At 39.4% G+C, this 18,905-nt stretch overlaps 1 protein-coding gene across 1 annotated transcript; it reads right to left on the bottom strand.

The window, feature by feature from the left end:
- Positions 1-1,310: 1,310 nt before the first annotated feature.
- On the bottom strand, positions 1,311-2,862 carry gdnfb (glial cell derived neurotrophic factor b). Its single transcript, XM_030105147.1, has 2 exons — positions 2,661-2,862; positions 1,311-2,173 (listed from the first exon to the last, which is right to left on the bottom strand). Exons 1-2 carry the CDS (start codon positions 2,839-2,841, stop codon positions 1,605-1,607), a joined length of 750 nt encoding a protein of 249 aa, XP_029961007.1. The 5' UTR covers positions 2,842-2,862; the 3' UTR covers positions 1,311-1,604.
- Between the last annotated feature and the right edge of the window lie 16,043 nt (positions 2,863-18,905).

Here is an 18,905-nt window from a genome sequence, read left to right as displayed (position 1 = left end):
TTCATTATAGGACACCAAGTTCTGTTTGCAGATTGCATAATGCGCTATACTATCTTATCTCATTTACCGATAATAATAATAACAGGCAATTTAATCATCAACATTTGATTTAAACCTAGCTGGTAAAAAAAAAGTGATACTAATTTAGAAAATTATAAAGGAGAAAGTTATAATAAAATAATTGTTTATTAACTCACTGAATAGAGAAAAAACATGGCTTTCCTGTTAATAAGCTACCCTGGGGCCTGTAAGGCCATTTCCAACAAGCCACACACACACAGAGGAGTACACACCTTCTCCCGTGATCCTCAATTCAATGAAGTGTTTTATATGGAAGCATCAGCATCCAACTCCTTTAGTCATACCTGAAGAATAAACACAATATGTTTTCTAGAGAAACAGTGTTTACAAGCAAGCAGCACAGGAAACACATTAGGGTGTGTTCACACTCGAAAGGTTTGGCTCAATGGATTTATTAGTCTGGCTCGTATGAAGAAGCGTTAACGCTGCCATCTGAACCCTGACACACATCCAACAAGTCAACCGAGATTCCCTTGAACAGCGAGGCCGAGTGTGTTCGCCAGCAAACTCTGGTGCAGCTTATCTCTCCATGAATGGAGCTCAGTTCAAAAACCTGAAAAGGAACCAAATGCAGGATGGAACAGGTGTCTGAGCCCACATGCATGTGAACAAGAGAGAAATTCCTGCCACTGTTTTGACTTTTTATACATTTCAGATGTTTTGGGGAGTTTTCCAATGGAAAAATACTGCAGCACTGCACTTAATCTTGTCCTTTCATTGCATCTTTTGGTTATGTGTTACAAATGTTTTTAGAATGAATTTCAGCTGGATATTCTACTTTAAATTTTTTCTTTTTTTGCAAACCAGTCAAAGTGAATCAGAGCAAACACACCTTGACATGCTGGTGGTGCAGGTCTCTATTGTAATCGATGTGGTGTACAAACAGCGTGATGCAAAAAAAAAAAAAGCAGAAAAAAAGAAAAACTATTCAGAGAACCATCCTCTTGAAACCTATCTCGAGTCATTTATGAAAAAGCACACACACACACACACACACACGTGACGCTAAAGTATGAAGGATGTTACTGCAATAAAATCTTTGTCAAGTGTTTTGTGAAAATAAACCATTTTCAGTTATAGCTTTGGCAGACTGATAAATCATTTCGCATTAATAAATAACATTTATTTCTTAGTAAAAAAACCAAAATAAATATCAATAAGTTAATAAATTCAAACTTTCATAAATACATTTTAAATGTGTGTATATGTTTTATACAGAATGAGTCCTGATGTTGCATCCATGATCCATGAAGTTATACTGAACACATTACGATCTCAGCAACTGTAAATTATAAACAACATACTGTCAGTAAATTCTTTGTTCTTGTAATCAAGCCACAATGGACGGGAAAATCTTCTCCAGGTAAAAACCACAGTGATACCACAATCTCTAATTTTTTGGTAATACAGTTGTGTACTGAATAGCTGTACCATTACGCTTCTGTGTAAATTCAAAACAAACAAAAACACACATAAAAAAAATATACTTCATAGACTAATAGGAAAACCTGAAGTCACATTTGCTATACACAGCCACATTTTCGGGCCGAGTGTTTCCGCACAGTGTGATAAATGAGGCTGTCGTCCAGAAAGGAGAGGTCATCGTCGAACGCGATCGGCCGGCAGCAGGCCTGAGGCGGCGTGTCTCTGAGGGGGAGCTTCCGGTTGTGAACAAGGTTGTACAGAATTTTATCGTAGTTGGTTTCGGACTTCCGGCAGGGTCCGGAGCAGTACCTGAATATCATCTCCTCGCTGGAGAGGTAGCCCAGTCCCAGGTCCGACACGTTGAGGTGGATCTGCCTCAGCATGCAGCTGTGACCTCGACCCCTGCCGCCACCGCCTCGCATCCTCCGCCCCGTCCGTCCTCCTCCAGATCGTCCTCTTCCGGTCTGACCGCTCTCCGGGCTTGCCCCTTTCTTCTTCTCCCTTCTGTTTCGAGTCCTGCTGCTCAGCTTCTCCATGGGAGGAGAGGAGGTGGAGGAGGTAGGCGAGGACGCAGCAGATGAGGGTGAGCGGCGTATTCTGCTGATGGTGACTTTTATGAAGTCGACCACGTCTTCAAACTCACTCGAGATTGGCTTCTCCATCGAATCTGAAAAGTACATGTTGTTTCATGTCAGTGGATCACTGTGGCGACTTAAGTCCTGCGTCACTAAACCACACATTCAAACACAAAAATGGCACATGGTGGTTTATTTTTGTACAACAGTCTCATTTGATCCCATTGAGAGAGCACATCAACAAGAGCATTGAAATCAATGAGCAATGCTTAGGGCGAGTACCACTGGATGGAAAATTGGAACAATTTAATAACAGTCCAATCGTTATTCATAGCTGACAGAACAAAGCATTCATGTGGCTTTTCTATTTTGCTTCATTCCTTCAGGCACAACACTGCTGGAGTTTCTCAATTACAAAACAATTAAATCCAAGAGATGTGTTTGGGACTGGGAGAGCGTGAATAATTCTTCAGCAGTTTTAATGCTTTAAAACACAGAATCCAATCAAAATGCATTGCTTTAATTCAATAAAAACACCAGAAATGATCATCCGGGCACTTTTCTTTCATATACACTCACATGTTTCTCCTGCAGTCGGCGTCTCGTCGCTGCTGATTCCCGGGGAATTCACGGACAGGCTGATCTGAATCGGCGGGAGCTCCAGGGGACTCTCCGCGGCGCGCCCCGGCTCCGGAGGAGGGCTGGTGCGCGCGGCGCTCAGCAGGATCAGACAAGTGGCCAGACTATCCCATAACTTCATTGTCCACTGCGGTTCCGCGGAAGGACATGGCGCGAGGCGAAATCAACAGGTATCATCTGGCGAAAGCGACGGACCGCATGCTGAGGACGCCCGACAGCTGGAGAAAGTTGAGGTTTTCTATCCTGCGTCTGACGCAGCGTGGCGCAACGTCAACGCGCGAGAAGCGCAAAGAAAAAAAAAGGCAAGGCGGTTCAAAAAGTACGCAGCTTTAAAAGACGATACTCCCAGTTTGCAGTCTTTCATTCAGGTTTATCCATCACTGTTTCTCAATGCAGGGCAGCCGAGTCCCATCAGGCTCTTCACCATCAATCCTCCCTGTGCGCGAGGAGACGCGAGGCGCGGGGAGAGGTGGAGACGTCTCTCCGTCCATCCTCTGACTGGCGCTGTCTCCACCCAGGGACCTGATCCAGACTGGACCCGGGACGGGTGAGAGAGAGCAGGGGAGCTGCTGTGACCGCACTGTTCCCGCTGATGGGAGGAGGGAATAAATATCATACAGTTACTCATTTGAAAAAGTAACGGAGTTTGGTTACTGGTGCGCTCTGAGTGCGCGTGTTGCTCTGACACATTATCTGAGTTGTCAGCACTGTGGGTCAGTCTAATGAATGATTCACTCATGTTCAGCTTGAGTTACACCGGTATCCAGAATAGTGGTTCACACACTTTATTTTAGTTTGTCTGAGTTAAATATTTTTACAATGTCATTGGAGATACAATCATCAGACATTTTGTAGAAGTCTGCACAACACTTTTTTGGAGGGTAAAAAAAAATGATTGAGGAGCAAAACACAGAACAGTTGGGATAAACTACCCTCATGCAGGCAGCAGCAGGGTAGGCTTAAAAATGTTACTGACACTGAGGCTGTGGCAAACATCTGCCACAGGGAGCAGGACAGAGAGAGACAGCAGCTCTGCAACAGTTATCAGTACAATACAAGTCATGAGCTCATCATGAATCATGACCTTTATTTCATGATATAAATCAGATAATGTGTTACTCTCATCCCATTAACACATTGATAGATGCTTTGCAACACTGTCTCTAAATGGTGGTGATAGATAGATAGATAGATAGATAGATAGATAGATAGATAGATCTCTAGATAGATAGATACTTTATTAATTTCCAGGGAGAGAGAAGTTTCTGACTTTCCACTAACTATATAAATTCCGTCATCTTTCCTCTCAGAGTTTGGTGGATATTGGACCCAAAATGTGTTTCCAATAAGCCAGTCAAAACAGACTGAACAGATTTTGTTGCTACTTATAACCACAGTGTGCTGTTTTCCAGTTGATTCACACACTTCTAACACGAAGAGCTCTGGTCTGATATCAATTACAACATAAGCTGAACAGCGCTGCCAGTAATTTTTTTTTATCAAAAGTCTTTCTTGTCTCGGGAGTGGAAAATTTAATTTTTCAAAAAGATAATGACTGAACACAAGTGTCTGTGTGATGCATGTTATTTCACTGCTGTCACAACTGGTGCAAAAACAAACTTTTCAAAGATTTAAATGTGAGTAGAGATTTTCAGATCCTTGTTAGCAATATCTGGGTTATGTTTGACATTCAGTGCAAATATTTCTAAGTTAGAATTCGGACAGTAAACAGCGTATAGATCAGCTTACTCCAGATGTGTGCTGCAAGTGTTGCCGTTAAGCAAACCAAATTCAGACTTTTTTTTTGTGGCAATTTGTTTCTTCCACCCTTCACTGAGAAGAACATGAACCAGACCAAGTCCCTTATCTTATCTCCTTGCGCAATTTTGCTGTTATTTGTCTGTCTCTGCTAGTTTACTTTAGTGAAAAACGTAACAACGGAGGGACAAAAACAAAACTATGTTTACTGATTGAAAGCAGAGTGAGGATGAGTGAAAGTGAAGTGAGGAGTTTATGTGCCTGCGTGTCAACTTCTTTCCTTTCAGGAGTTGTTAAACATTGTTTATTTGGCTTACTTGACAGTAAAACTGCCCTCCGACAGCTGTTGTGTTTTAAGAGTTTTTGTTCCGGGGCATCGGCAGAACAAACAGTGAACAGTATATCGTGATGATCTAAAGTGCATGACGCACTGTGATGCAAAGTCCAGATGGATGAAGGTCCAGTCGTACAGATATGATCAAAACATGCCAGGATCTTCACACTTCACACTTATTAGAACAAGCAAGAAGATAATGTTCTTTTTCCTTGTTCTTTGTGATGCATACTTTTTCAGCAAAATCCTCCACTTTCCTCCAGTCCGGTTTAAAGCAGGCCTTAAATTTTACAGCAGTTTCCAAACGAAGCTGATGTGAAATACATAGATCCAAAGGCATCTGCGCAGTGTATGCACATGTGTAAACATGCATGCACATCCTGAGGAGCCTCGAAGTATAGCGTTTCCTGATGAATCATGTTTGTGTCAGTGTGTGCACATGTTATCCACATTGAATCGCAACTACATGAGTGCACCGAACATGCAAAAGCAATTCCGCTCTCTCCTCTTGAGTTTTTAGAAGCCACCCTACTAATCACTCAGAAGAGGTTTCTCCTTCCCCTCGCTTGCTGATCTGTATGGAAATACTTTATGCTCAAGCAATTACACCACTGCCAAGCAACAAATACACCAAACAGATGTGTGTTTTTCCTTCTTTGTGAGATGCGAGGGCTTCTCAGGGGCCGATGTGGGGTTGAATCTGTCAGTCATTTGGGTAACGGGCTAATTGCACAGGTGATCATCATCATCATCATCATCGACTGCCAACATGAAACTTCATCAGAATCAGTGTAAATGGACTAATGTTGGCCAAATGGTTCAGTTCAAGCTCTTGTTTGATGTTAAATTAACCATTCAAACAGCATATCAAGCTCTGGCATGAGAAAACAAACAATAATAAAAAGAAAGTTGACAGAAATAAGCTACTAGCATACAATGTGCACATACAACACACACATGCACACACGCACACACATACACAGTGCAACTGTGTTGAACTGGCATCAAAAGTTTCGCCATAATCTGACGTTTGTGTTTTGGTGCTGGTTTACTTGAAGCCATGCTAAAAACACATTTTTTTACTTTTTCCAGTCAAGCAATCTGATGAACGCCAATTAAAACTTCAAACTGTATTTTCAAGTTTCAAAATGACTTTCAAACGGACATGTCCCACAACAGCTGGCCATCTGAACATGCAGGTACTCTGCTCAAAGGACATTTCCATTTTAAATTATATGGTTGACTGTGATTCATTTAAGAAGGTAGAACAGAGTTTTTTGCTTTGCCAAATTTACTTGTTGCAAGCAAAATAAAATCCAAGTTCCAAGTACTCATGAAACATGCTGAACTCATTTGGTGCCAGCTGGAGGCTGAAGTTAGTCTCCTCAGAGACTGACGTTTAAACGTAGATCGGGGACTTTGTGTGTGGAGTTTGCATGTTGTTCATTTGTGTGTCTGGGTTTTCTCTGGATTCTCCAGACAGGCTTGATGGGCTGATATGGGGATAGCAGGCCACGCATTCACACATTGCATGGATGTGTAAATGTGTGTGTCAGTGATGGTCTCTCTGTGTTGACCTTGGGCTGGACTGGTGACCTCTCCTGGCTGTAAGCTGCCCACAGCTCCGCTTGTTTATAGTGTGCAGTGAAGATGGATGAGACTTTTTTTTAAAGGATCTGTCTTCTCAGATAAAGGCGTGTGCTTTGCTTTTGGACATCCTGGATTTCTGTTTAATAAATCCAGAAGAATAGCGCTTTTTTTATTTATCGTTTTAAAAGAGACCGTTGAGCATTTGTTTAAATTGACTGGTGCTTTTCACAGAATATTACAGTTCTTTACTTTGTTTCTGATGTAAGATGAGTAAACGAGTCACGAGTCCTCTTTTTCGGGGGATACAAAATATAGTCACCCTATACTCCCATGCAAATGTAGTAAAAAGCAGAAAATGACAAAAAACCTGGCACAGAATTAGTGCTATGTGCTTTTTTCAGTTTATCATTGGTTTAATCAGAACCCACAGAGAGAATATAAAAGATTGGTCTCCATTCAAAGGTTTTCATGTTCTCCCATTGTCATGGGTTTTCCCCCCGAAACACAGAAATAGGTAAAGTTGTGCAGAAGATGGATGTATTTTGTGTCCGTTCAATGTCACATCTTTCACAAAGAAGCATGTTTTGTCGGTCGGCTGGTCCTCCCATGGCTGAAATGGATGGATTGCTCTATGACATTTCATACACATACCTGAAGCACCCAGAGGATAATTTTTCATCTCTGGCCAACAACAAGTCAAAATCATAATTCGTCATATTTCCAGCTTTTTGAGCTAAATATTAACAGAGCAATAGAAACACAATATGCGAAAAATGATGAACTGGAGAAACATTAACTGTTCAGCATCAACTCAGATACACTTTCATTGTAGCATTCGGGATCCAGCTCTGAGAAACCAAATTCAGATTCAGAAACATACAAATGTTTCCATTTCACAAATACCAGATGGATGTACAATTAGTGAGTCAGCTTGTTTATTTTCACAGTGAGTGCTAAGGTTAGAGCTCAAGGGCAGGTGAACACTTTAAAGTTCCAAAAGTCAACTTTTGCACCACTGATGGAGGCTCAGTTTCCTCTGAAATCACTGAGGGAGGCCCCTCAGGCATTTCGATGGACATGAAATACTGTGCCATTAATAGCAGGATTTTTGAGGGTGTTAAATCACCTGGTAGGACATACGACTCACTAAATGAATTGATTTCATTGAAGTTTATATATATTTACACTGGACCAAGACAAAGTCATGGTCTTTCACATGTACACACCAAAAGAGCAACATTTCCATAGATAGCAGATTAAACTTTTAATGTGTAAAGTCACCTGATGATAAAATAGTTTCCAAAACAAAGTGCGTTCCTCCAACAGCTTTGCATTGGATTGATGTTTTAGAGAAGTATAAGTGTATTGCTTCATCGACCCGGCTTTAAAATGAGCACAAATGACTTTACATACAAAAAGCCGTTGTGCTTGTAGGATCACTGAACAACATGAAAGCACCTCCTCGGTGAGCCACAGCCCTGTTTAGGGAGTAATCTACACCATATGTAGTGTGGTGCTGCTGGAGCCTCGGGGTGAGCGTGATCAGACTACAGGAGCTGTGAGTATGGACGCCGTCTGTCGAGCTGAACCGCAGGGAGTTGGCTTCGAAATGTTAATGTGAGGTCAGTAACAGCTATTATGTCTAAGTAAACACACCGTTTTTCTAAACCTAAATGTCTGATTACATTTGGGGAATTCGAGAGGGAGAAAATCACATTTTGTAATGCTGCGTATTGAACCACACTGAACCCTCGCAGCGTGTTCTATTCCCGCACCTGTGCACGCTGCCACTAGTGGGTGCTGTTCAGTGCAATGCCTTTGATCAATGAGCCTAATGAAAATAACTGGTATAATGTCCACATTTACAGCACATTACTTGCATTCGCACCTGGGAGTAATCTTCGTTTCATGTGTAACTACACATATGCACAGAAAAAATGGGTACAAATGTCTGGTAGAAGCTTGGGCAATGGACCGAGGAATATTTCTTTCTTAATTTTATCGTCGCTCTCATTTACATTGATAGTTTTGGTGATCTTTGCAGTGCAGTGACAAAGAACCAATTAGTTCCTCCAGCATCTAATGAAACTTGTCACAGCTTTTTGACTGCCGGCTGCTGTTTTTCTCATCAAACTCTTCAATTTTCCAAACCATCAGTCCGGTGTGTTTCCTTGTTTGGTGTTCAGTAAACAGAGTTTCACTTTGTGTTTGGCTCGTATTAACTTGTGTATGGCTGATAGTGAGGCTGATTTGTGGTTTCATCATGGCCTGAAGGCGCTTTCTGTCAGCCAGAAGGAAAAATAGGCTGTTGTAGAAAGAAATTAATTATATGTTTTTTCAGTTTTTAACAAACTAAGATGTATCCTTCAGCTGTGTCTGCTTCTGTTGTCCTGGTGCTCTCTCCTCCTGCCTGTGACTGTGTTTGTCCAGAAGATGGAACCATTGAGTTCCTCATGTTTGGTGGTGTTGTCCATTATGTCTCTTCACTGGTTCAAAACTTCCACATATCTGAATATTGTAAAATCAACAGTGAATCTTTCATCAACAATGATCCTTTTGTTTTTTGTCCATATACAGCATCCAGGTATCCAACTGCTTTTATGTCAGTTTGATTCTGATTTGCACAAATTGACTGATTGATATTGACCAATCACAACTATCTGCCTAAAATTGTGTCGGTCTGATTGTTTAAGGCAAGAGCTCCCCTAAACTAGACTTCTCCTGTTTTCTGTCCCGAAAAACTTGATTACTTTAGATTTTTCTGATTACTTTTAATTATTCACGTTACCTTTCATAATGCTGTGACTGCTGTGTGTATGTTGTCGGTATATAAAATGTATGATAGATACTGTTTTAGATTCATTTTTACCTTTTTTATAACATGAAACTGAACACTGATGAATTAATCTAAAATTAAAAGAAAAAGAAGTTATTCTAGCTCAAAAAATCTAGTGAATGATCAAATTACCAAACCACAATAAAGTTGTTGTGTTGTCTGAAAATATTTCTACATCTGCGATTGACATCTGGGATTGACCCCTGTTTTGAAGGAGTGCACCCCCCCCAAAAAAGAAAGAAATCTGTCTTCACTGGTGGTTTTTTGAACACCAGTGGAATCAATCTTAAATACTAAAAGAAGCACAGACCTCAGTGCCTGAATTATTTCTTTTTCTTTTCAGCACGTCTGGGAATCTAAATGTTAAAATTGATATTTTATTCATTAACGACTGCCTCTGACCTTTTACGATGAATAGATACTTTAACTTTATTAATCCCAAAGGGAATTCAAGTTCTCAGCAAAAGAACAAAAGGACAAAAACAGATTAGTGACAAAAACTCACATTCCTCAGTCACAGTGTTTCAGTCCCAATATGTATGAGTTGCTTGAAGAGGAAGTGATGTACAGCAGCTGTAAAACACTGTGGTCAGATAAAATGGATTTTTCAAGTGATTTGAGCCATGTACTAATACAATAATGATTATAATAAAGATTTGTTCGTGCCTGTGAGTTGAAAATGTCAGATATGCTTGTTTATTTTTGTTGCGCGTCGAAGATCACCGCATTAGTGATCATCTCCATCATCGCTGTTCAGAGATAGATCCCTGACCCCGAGGACGAACACTGTGACTGAGAAGAAGATGAAAGATGATTTGATGAAGGCAGTCGGCACTTCAATCACCTGCACTTCTCACGAGAAGCATCAGTAAAATATGCAATCGCTTTTCACTTTATGTCAACAAGGATTCATTCTTTTTTTCCCTGCATGTGCTCTCTTTCTGAGGCCCTTTACTATTCCTGTTTCGCTCTGTCACTGTGTGATGATCAGACGCCATTACACAATCCCAGAATTACACTTTGACCAGCACTTCGACCTCTTCCACTTTTAAATGCTCCATTTCCAGTTTTCCGTCTCAGATTTTCATGTTTGAAACTAAAAATAAGTTTCATCTTTGATTGAACAGGCTGCGTTTCTCCCAGCTGGAAACTCACCTCGATATCTTTGAGGAGAACATTTTGTGTCGATCTTCAACAGAAGAGTCACGTGGAGCAGACCACAGTCACACTTCTCACGTCTCTGAAGTCATGAAATGACAGTGTTGTTGAGCTTTTAATAAACAAATCGCCACAATTGTCAGAGTGTATTCTGGGTAAAATATATCAGGATTTGACTCCTTCTTACAACCGGAGCTGTGCTACAATGAAACGGGAAGGGAAAAGGAAAGGGCCACAGTCACTTCCCTTTGTGTTTCATGGATCTTGGCAAAGAAAAAGAGTCCGTTCACACACTTAGAAACTGTGAAGTGCTGCATGTTGGCTGTTGTGGATGAAGTTTTAACCAACGATATTAAGACCAGTGTGACGCCTGCTACCAAACAGGTTCCCCTGTCTGACACTTCAGATATCCGCAGGGCTGATATTCTCACCACTGATGTCTTCAAGACGCTGCTGGAAGAGCTCAGAAATGCTGATAATATGGCAAAAGCAATTGACGAGTCTACAGATAGAACTGACACAGCCCAGCTTTGCATGTCCGCTTTCAAAGGGGAGCTGCTGGGCTTATTGCCATTAGGTGGACACACAACAGGTGAGATACTGTTTTGAAAAAATAGCATCATTTTTTGAAGATAATGATCTGGACATGAAGCGTGTGCATGCTTGTTATTGTGCATTGTGTTGTGCATCAGACTGTATTGTCCGCAAAGCTGAGCGATTATCTTTGAGCAGCGATGGACAATGTGATGACAACTATAAACTTTATTCTCCACATCTAGCCTCCAACATTGCTTATTTGGCCAGCTGTTGTCAGAGATGTCTGCTGAGCACCAGGATCTGGAGAGTTTCTCTGATCTTGGGGAGGAAAAAGCAGCTTTCCTATTCTGCACTTGTGGGTCAAGCTTTTCACACATGAACATGATAAAAAAAAACAGCTGTGGTTGCTCTCTGGCTGACAGTACTCTTCACCACTGCCTTCGAATTGCATCGATATCTTATGACCCAAACATGCGCTTGTTCAAAACAAGAGGTGTAATTTCTCCCACTAGAAAAAAAAAACAGGGGAAGTGTTACACACATCGACATAAGTTGAGATGTAATGCCTAATGTTAAGTGCAACAAAGCAGCGTGCTAACAGCCACTGAATGTGTGTGTGTTTTTTTTAATATCTGTGTGGCTATTTTTTGTTCTGTTCACTTATTCTAAGTTTAGTATTTAAGGAAGACATTTTATTTTCACAGTTGTTTCACTTAGTTGCACTGAATTATGCACTTTGATGTCAGCTCTATTTAATTTCAAAGGGATTGTAACTGTCACTGTGCCCACTGCTAATTTTATTTTTATTTTTTTATTAAATGCACTGAATATGTGACTGCCTCAGATGAGGCCAGATATGGACAGGGACAAAGTGTCTTTTTTGTAATTTCAAATGAAGAAAAATACCTCAAGTTCTGAAAAGTTGCTGTTAAGGAAGTAACTTTTTTTGTGCACTTTCAGATGTGACCAAAAGAGAAAATATTGTTTCTAATCTGCACTTTGTTCTCATGCTCATATGAACCTTAAGATGTGCTTGTTTTTGCCTTTAAAATGTGTTGATGAAGTTGTGTTTTAATGTAAAATTAAAAAAAAAAACAGCATTCAGCACATGGGTTCAAAATACTGTTCTTCTATTGTGTTTATCCTTTTTGACGTGAAAATATATTAAGAAATATCCAACGTGTTTGTTATCATTTCTATTTGTGTGAATTTTAAAGGGTTAACTTTACTCACTGTCTGGTAAAAATGTCTGACCCAGCTCATGTCTTTCGTTTGAAAATGTGTCCCGGCCGGGCGATTTTTTAATTGAATAGCCCTGGTAAAAAAAAAAAAACCTGGCCATGTGCCAGATGCCCTGAAGAGGTCGCCAGCCCATCACAGGGCAAATACAGAGGAAGAATCAACATTACTCATCAAAGAAAGTTTTCTTTTAGATTGCGGGAGGAAGCCACAGTACCTGGAAAACACCCTGCAGCCACAGGGATGGAAATCAATCTCCACTCAGAATGACCCCAGAAGAGTGCACACATTTAATTGTAAGCCGAATACTCAGTTATGAGATCCTTTGTCATACACAGAGTTCTGACACTTTTTTGATGAGCACAACTGCTCAGGATAAGACGAGACTTCAGTGAACTATCATTATTTTAACTGTGGAGACTTTTGCACCCAGACTCAGCTGCACACTAACAAACGTCTGGGTCGTGAGGTTCGCCCACCACTGAGAACATTTCCAGAGGTTTTAACCGCAGGCACCGTAGACGCTTTGGGGCAGCCTGCCAGCATTGTACGGCACATGACGGAAACAATGAGACTTTAAAATGTTTTGTTTTACATCTATAATTGACCCAAGGGCTTTCAGTGTGTATTATTTTCATCCTCCTATTGACCCTATGAAGCTTGAAGAGTGAATTCAGTCAGCAAGATCTGTATGAGAACATCCTGTTCTGTCTTTGAGAAGTGATATCTTGATGCACGATCCTCCCAAATAATCAAAATGACCTGTTCTATTAAGAATCTGTTCTGAATGACTTACCAGGATCAATAAAGGTTAAATGAAAATAATACTTGTTTGTATTCTCCTGCAATCTTCTTTGAATTTCAGTTCAGTTGTACCGGAGCTGAACATCTAAAAAGCTTTTCATCCAACCTTTAAACCTCAGACTTGCAGCCCCCCTCCTCAGCTCTTCCCCCTCAACAGTGGAAGAGTTGGGTTGTTCTCCTGCCACTCCACTCCAGCAGCATCATGACTCGCTTCACCTTCATCTGGGTACATCTCTGTGATGCTGCTGTGGTCACTTGAGTCTGATGGCAAAACTCAAAATTCAATAAATACAGAGTCGTTCCTCACTTGATCTCTCCTCAATGAACTTCAAACAGACAGACAACTTAATATTCATGTCTGATGGAGAAACAAACTCTAATCTATCTTACATTCCCTCAAGCTTCAAGTTTCAAATGCAGCTCAAGTGAGAAAGTTGGGAAGCTTCTTCCTGTACCTTTGCAGATTTGGACACTTCTTATTTTACTAGATTGGTTTATATAGCATAGTAACAGAAACAAATGCATTGTTGGAGGACAATAACAAGTAAGCAGAAAGCAACCGAGAAAGATTTAATCTGAAATACAGTTTAATGAAGTGAAAAAAGACTGTTATCATAACTTTAATGACTCAGTAATCAGGAACCACACTTTGTCTTGTTGCATTTAGTTGGTTTGTCTGTCTATTCACTGATGTTTATCATAAACAAAGTCAATCTATTTTGACAGTTGTTTCATCACTGATGTTACAGTAACTAATGAGTTCAATCACTTTTAGTAGGACTGGTAATCAGCGGCTGTCTGTGTTATCTATTAGCACCATATGTATTCTGTCTGGTCTGGATATGAACATGAGTCATAATTTGTGCTGAAAGTGAGACCGTGGTTGAACATCCACTTTTAGCTCAAAAAACTACTGTTGCTAAGTAAAAGTTTATTTTCAATAGTGTCTATTAGTCCTGCAGGGAAGCTCTCAAACCCTGAACACGTCAACGTTCCAGCGATATCCATTGCCCACTTCCATCATAATTTAGCCAATAACCCACTTTTTTGTTTGTCAGTTTTTAGATGTTTATAAAAAAAAGTTTCCTGCTTTTATGAGTCAAGATAAATCATCACATAAAACACAAACTACTTCACCTTTATTTGCATTTTTACTTGCTCTCATAAACTATGTTTTTGTTCTCAAAGAGAATTTATAAAGTATGCTTTCTTTCTTGTTTAAATTAATATCTTTCATCTGACTGATTTATTATTGCCCTTTCTATATTATTGAACGACTGCTGTCCAAACAATTCAGAATTATCTATTAGATGTCTTTAGCTGGGAAATAAACTCTGTTTAGCGAACGTCAGATATGACAAAAATGACGCGGTTAACTGAATACCACATCTTATTGTTTAAGTTTTCAAGCTGTTAAAAAATGCAACCAAGTAAATATATGAAGACAATCGTGATACCAAATGGAAAATCGGCAGTTTCCACAACCCTTCACTTCTATGTTTAATGGCTCCAGGCAGACAACGCAGACATACAATAACAAAAATCTATCCGAACCATTTTATTTAGCTGTAATAATGCCACATGTCAAAGAACTAATAGAGTTCAGACATGCAAGTATGAGTGGATGAGGTATTGTGTTAGTGACGTGTTGCATCCATCAGATCAAAACCATCCATCTTCACGACATACCTGTGCACTCTTACCTTGCTTCCAATGTCTCCGGCTCATAATGGTCTAGTGATTTGTGTCCTGTCATTATCTTCATATTCCTGCTGCATGATTCACTATTGTCTTGTCAGGGTTCTGTGACCATCCCTTCCCTCTCAGTACTTCTCTGTTCAGGTCTCTCTGATGACTCTCACCTGTATCATACACCTGCCATTCCTCGGTATGTGGATGTGATCCTCTTCTCCTCTTTCATACTGTTTAACCCTGTCTATCTTTTGTATGGCTTGCCTTCTCATTCTTTTCTCTTCAATCTTCACTTGTGTCTTTGTTAATCTTTTTGTCATCATGTGTGAACTGTGCACTTTTTTTTTCTTTAACCTCTTGTATAGCACATTGGTCCACTGTATTCGTTTTAAAGAGTTTTATAAATAAATTTGATATAGTATGATGTGGTAATTCACAGGTCTCTCTTGTAAATGAGACCCTGGGTCTCAATGGGATAGCCTGTATAAATACAGGTTAAATTAAAAAAAAAAAAAGCCACCGCCTGTCCGGATGAGTGTCATAACCTGTGTATCTCTAGTAGTATGTCCCCCCTCCACCTTTAAAAGGAGGGTGATTTTGAACTGAACGGTGAGTTCTGTTATACATATTATGATGTCATAATGATTTAAATGAAAGAGCATGATGTGAAATAATATTTCCATTAAATTGTTAATCATTAAATTGAATATGATACACTTTGTGTTTTGTAAAAAAACAAACAAAAAAAAAACAAAAAGTTGATTTAAAACCGATACATTGTTGCCAACACCTAGGTCGGGGAAGTTCTAAATGACATCATCATCTCATTTCCATATCTGCTCATTTGCATATCTAGGTCGAACTAGATGGTGACGTCACTTAAAACTGATACATTGTTGCAAACTCCTCAATGAGGAAGGTTCTTAAGTGACATTTAACCGTATTGGTGACAAGTGAATCACATGACTTGACAGAAATAGAGCCATACAGCCCTGATCATTCAAAGACAGATTTTAAATGGAAGTACAGACATGTGTTGACATAAATATATTGTGTTTTATTCTATTACAAATGTAGAAATATTATCTACTGCTACAGATCAAATTTGATTGGTGTCTTGTCGCATATCAACACAGCAACATTTGAATAATTTAGATGAATTTTGCATTTCCTGTTTATAATTTATTCTGTCAAGTGTCCATTTATTTCATTAATCATATATTCACTTTCATAATAGACAACTAAACATGGATCTTAAAGTTAATGGTAATACTTTGTTACTTTGCCCAGTAACTATTTACTTTTAAAATATTATAACTCAGTTACTAACTTAGTTACTTTTTGAAGAACCAACTACTAGCTATAACTAATTCCTTTTTAAAAGTAACTTGCTCAACACTGCTCATAACTGATAACCGCCACCATCATTCTTTTTTGCAATTACATTTTGATATTTTAAAATTAATTTTCCACATCATTTTACGTGAAACTTGTGTCTTTGAATGGTTATTCAATTCAAGCTCTCAGCCCACCAGTAGAGCTGCTACCTGCTACTTCTAAATTCTCGGTTCAGGCTGATTGTATTGACGCCGCCTCGAACCAAAACTCACACTTCAAGGTGACATGAACACAAAAGCATTTCCTGAGGAGACAGACATGACAATTTAGATTTCAGAGGGTACAAGCTTGTGTTTATCAGAGAATTTATATTTTGTAATAATCTGATAAAAAACAAACCCAAACAAATTCAAAAATAGCATTGAATTGAGGGACCGTGTTTTGGTTTTTGTTTAACAGAAAAAGATGATACTGCTGAAACTCTTTTTACTGTCAGATTTTCTCTTCTTTTTACTTTGCCACTTTCTGTGCCAGTTTGATGCAGCCATTACAAAAATGACAGTGAGCATGCCACTAGAATGTGTCATGGCTGTAATGCTCTGCACACGCTTTAGATGTGCTTTTCTTTTTAATTGAAAAGATCTAATTTTGCTGAAAGCGTGCGTCAGAGCAAATAAATCGAAATGAAATAAGAGGGTTCTCAAATCATGCTCCACAAATGGATGGCTCAAGTAATCAGTGAATTCCTCATGCTTTCTTTGCATGAAGGTGTACTTTGGCTGGTTTTTAATATCAAGCTGAAGTGGATGGCCAGCGGAGTGAAAAGAAAATGGCTTTACAAATCAAAGTAGCTCCTGGCTGTGGGTTAAATGTGTCTACGGCAGTATTTCCAATGAAACATGATAATGTAATATGAATAGATATCAACATGGAACCAGTTTTAGAAAAAAAAGTGACCCCTATTTTCAGGTGTCAGGACTGATTCACAGCTCTGTTTGAAAAATGATTTGTGAAATAATAGTAATGGATTTTATTTATTTATTATATAACTAAGTGAAACAAATTGAATTAGGATCTAAAATGGTATATCACAAATTCTGCTGTAGAAAATCTTTGAAAAACCTTTCAAAGGATAATGATCATCATTACAAGCAGTGTTGCACAACACAGTAAAAAATTGTACGTTATCACAGTGTGACTTTAAAAAGTTATGAACTTACTTTAAAAGTTACTGATCAGAAAGTAAAGTAATCCATCTATCCATTTTCTAAAGATGAGCAAAAAAGATAAAGCTTGGAAGAGCAGTTCACGCTGTTTGGGAGGAAACATCAGAGGATCTACACTTCACTCAGGATCAACAGGTCACTTGTGGAGCAGGTGTGCAGTTTTAAGTTCCTGGGAGTGGAAATCTGAGGATCGAACACGAACAACGTACACTGATGGGTTGGTGAAAAAGCTCAGCGGTGCCTTTATCACCTCAGACAGCTGAGGACTAACATCACCCAGGAAGAGCATTGCTTGTGACCCTCGCGCCCTGCAGAGGGTGCTGGAGTCAACAGAGTTCATGAGAGGAGTAGGGCCAGGGCCAGCAGGATCATGGGAATTCTCCACACCCTCAAAACGCGCTGTTCAAGTGGCTGCTCTCTGCACGCCTTTGTCTCATCCAGGCGAAAACAGAGAGACTCAGGAGGATGTTTTTCCCTCAAACTGTCAGGACTGCGAACTCTGACCTCCAGTCAGTTCCTCACAAACAGAGACAATGAGCAGGTGACTGGAGATGCTGCAGGACTGGACACTTGCACAGCACACAGACTGGACATTCTCTGTGTGGATGCTCACCCCATCTTCTCACACCCGATGTGTTCTGCACTCTGTGCATCACATGGATGAGATGAATTTGTTGTTTGTAATAGTTTATTTACATATCTGTCCTTTCAAATTGGTATGTCTTTCTTTTAGTATCTTGTATATTTTTCTGCCATTTTGATGTTTGTGTTTTAGAGCCTGGTGATTCCAGTTGCTGTTTTTCACTGCTATACCAGTATGTGTATACAACAAATGAATTACCATCAGTCCACACAGAAAGACCATTTCACCAACTCACATTAACAAGTAGAGGAAATGAAGGGTGTGGCTCTGTCTGACCCATTAAATAAGTCCTGTGAAGTTATGACTGAAGCTGGGCCACTTATTTGGCATATTTAGTTAAACACTACAAGTGTCCCTAGTCAGATCATTCATTCAGGCAGTCACGAAAATAAAAATCATTGTTTTCAAAGCTTTTCAAGACTTTTTTCTTAAACATTGTAACTTTGGAGTTTCAGGATAAATAAGCAACATAGTGACATAGATTTTAAAAACACCTATTAGAAAGTGCAAAACTGATAGAAATGACATGTTTCACAAATTGTAGCTTTAAAAAAGTATATTGAAATAGATCAAAGTTCTCACTGGATATCTTCAAAACACTTTACATGATATTATGTCGAAGTTCACCTGCTGCCACAGTCTGAAGATGTTGTCACAACCCCTGAAATAAACCTGACCTCACTGCTGTCTTCATGTGGCAAATTTCTTTTCGACCCTTCTTAAAAAATGGGTGTTAAGCCAAGTTATGATGTATCACAGCATTATAGCTATGTGCACACTTTTAAGGCATCCTGAATAACACATCCTAAGAGGCAGTTTAAAGTAACCCGCGAGTTACTTTTCAGTAGTAAAATAACTGTACATAGTTTGGATTGTTTTTTTTTTGTTTTGTTTTTTTTTTTGTAAAATAATATTTTAACCAAGTGACTGCATTCTAGAATGCATTCTAGAAGAACCATTTAATAACTTGTCCAAACTGGTATCAGTATCTGCCTCATCACTTGCCTAATATTTATCATTTACTCTGCAT

This window comes from Salarias fasciatus, chromosome 12 (assembly GCF_902148845.1).
Source record: "Salarias fasciatus chromosome 12, fSalaFa1.1, whole genome shotgun sequence".
NCBI classification, from domain to species: domain Eukaryota; kingdom Metazoa; phylum Chordata; class Actinopteri; order Blenniiformes; family Blenniidae; genus Salarias; species Salarias fasciatus.
Note: the sequence above shows the minus strand (reverse complement) of the source record. Positions and strands in the feature narration are given on the sequence as shown.

Coding starts and splice junctions, on each gene's coding strand:
- gdnfb (XM_030105147.1), bottom strand. CDS start 2,841: ATGAAGTTATGGGATAGTCTGGCCACTTGTCTGATCCTGCTGAGCGCC. Junction 2,174..2,660: donor GCCGACTGCAGGAGAAACAT/GTGAGTGTATAT, acceptor TGTACTTTTCAG/ATTCGATGGAGAAGCCAATC.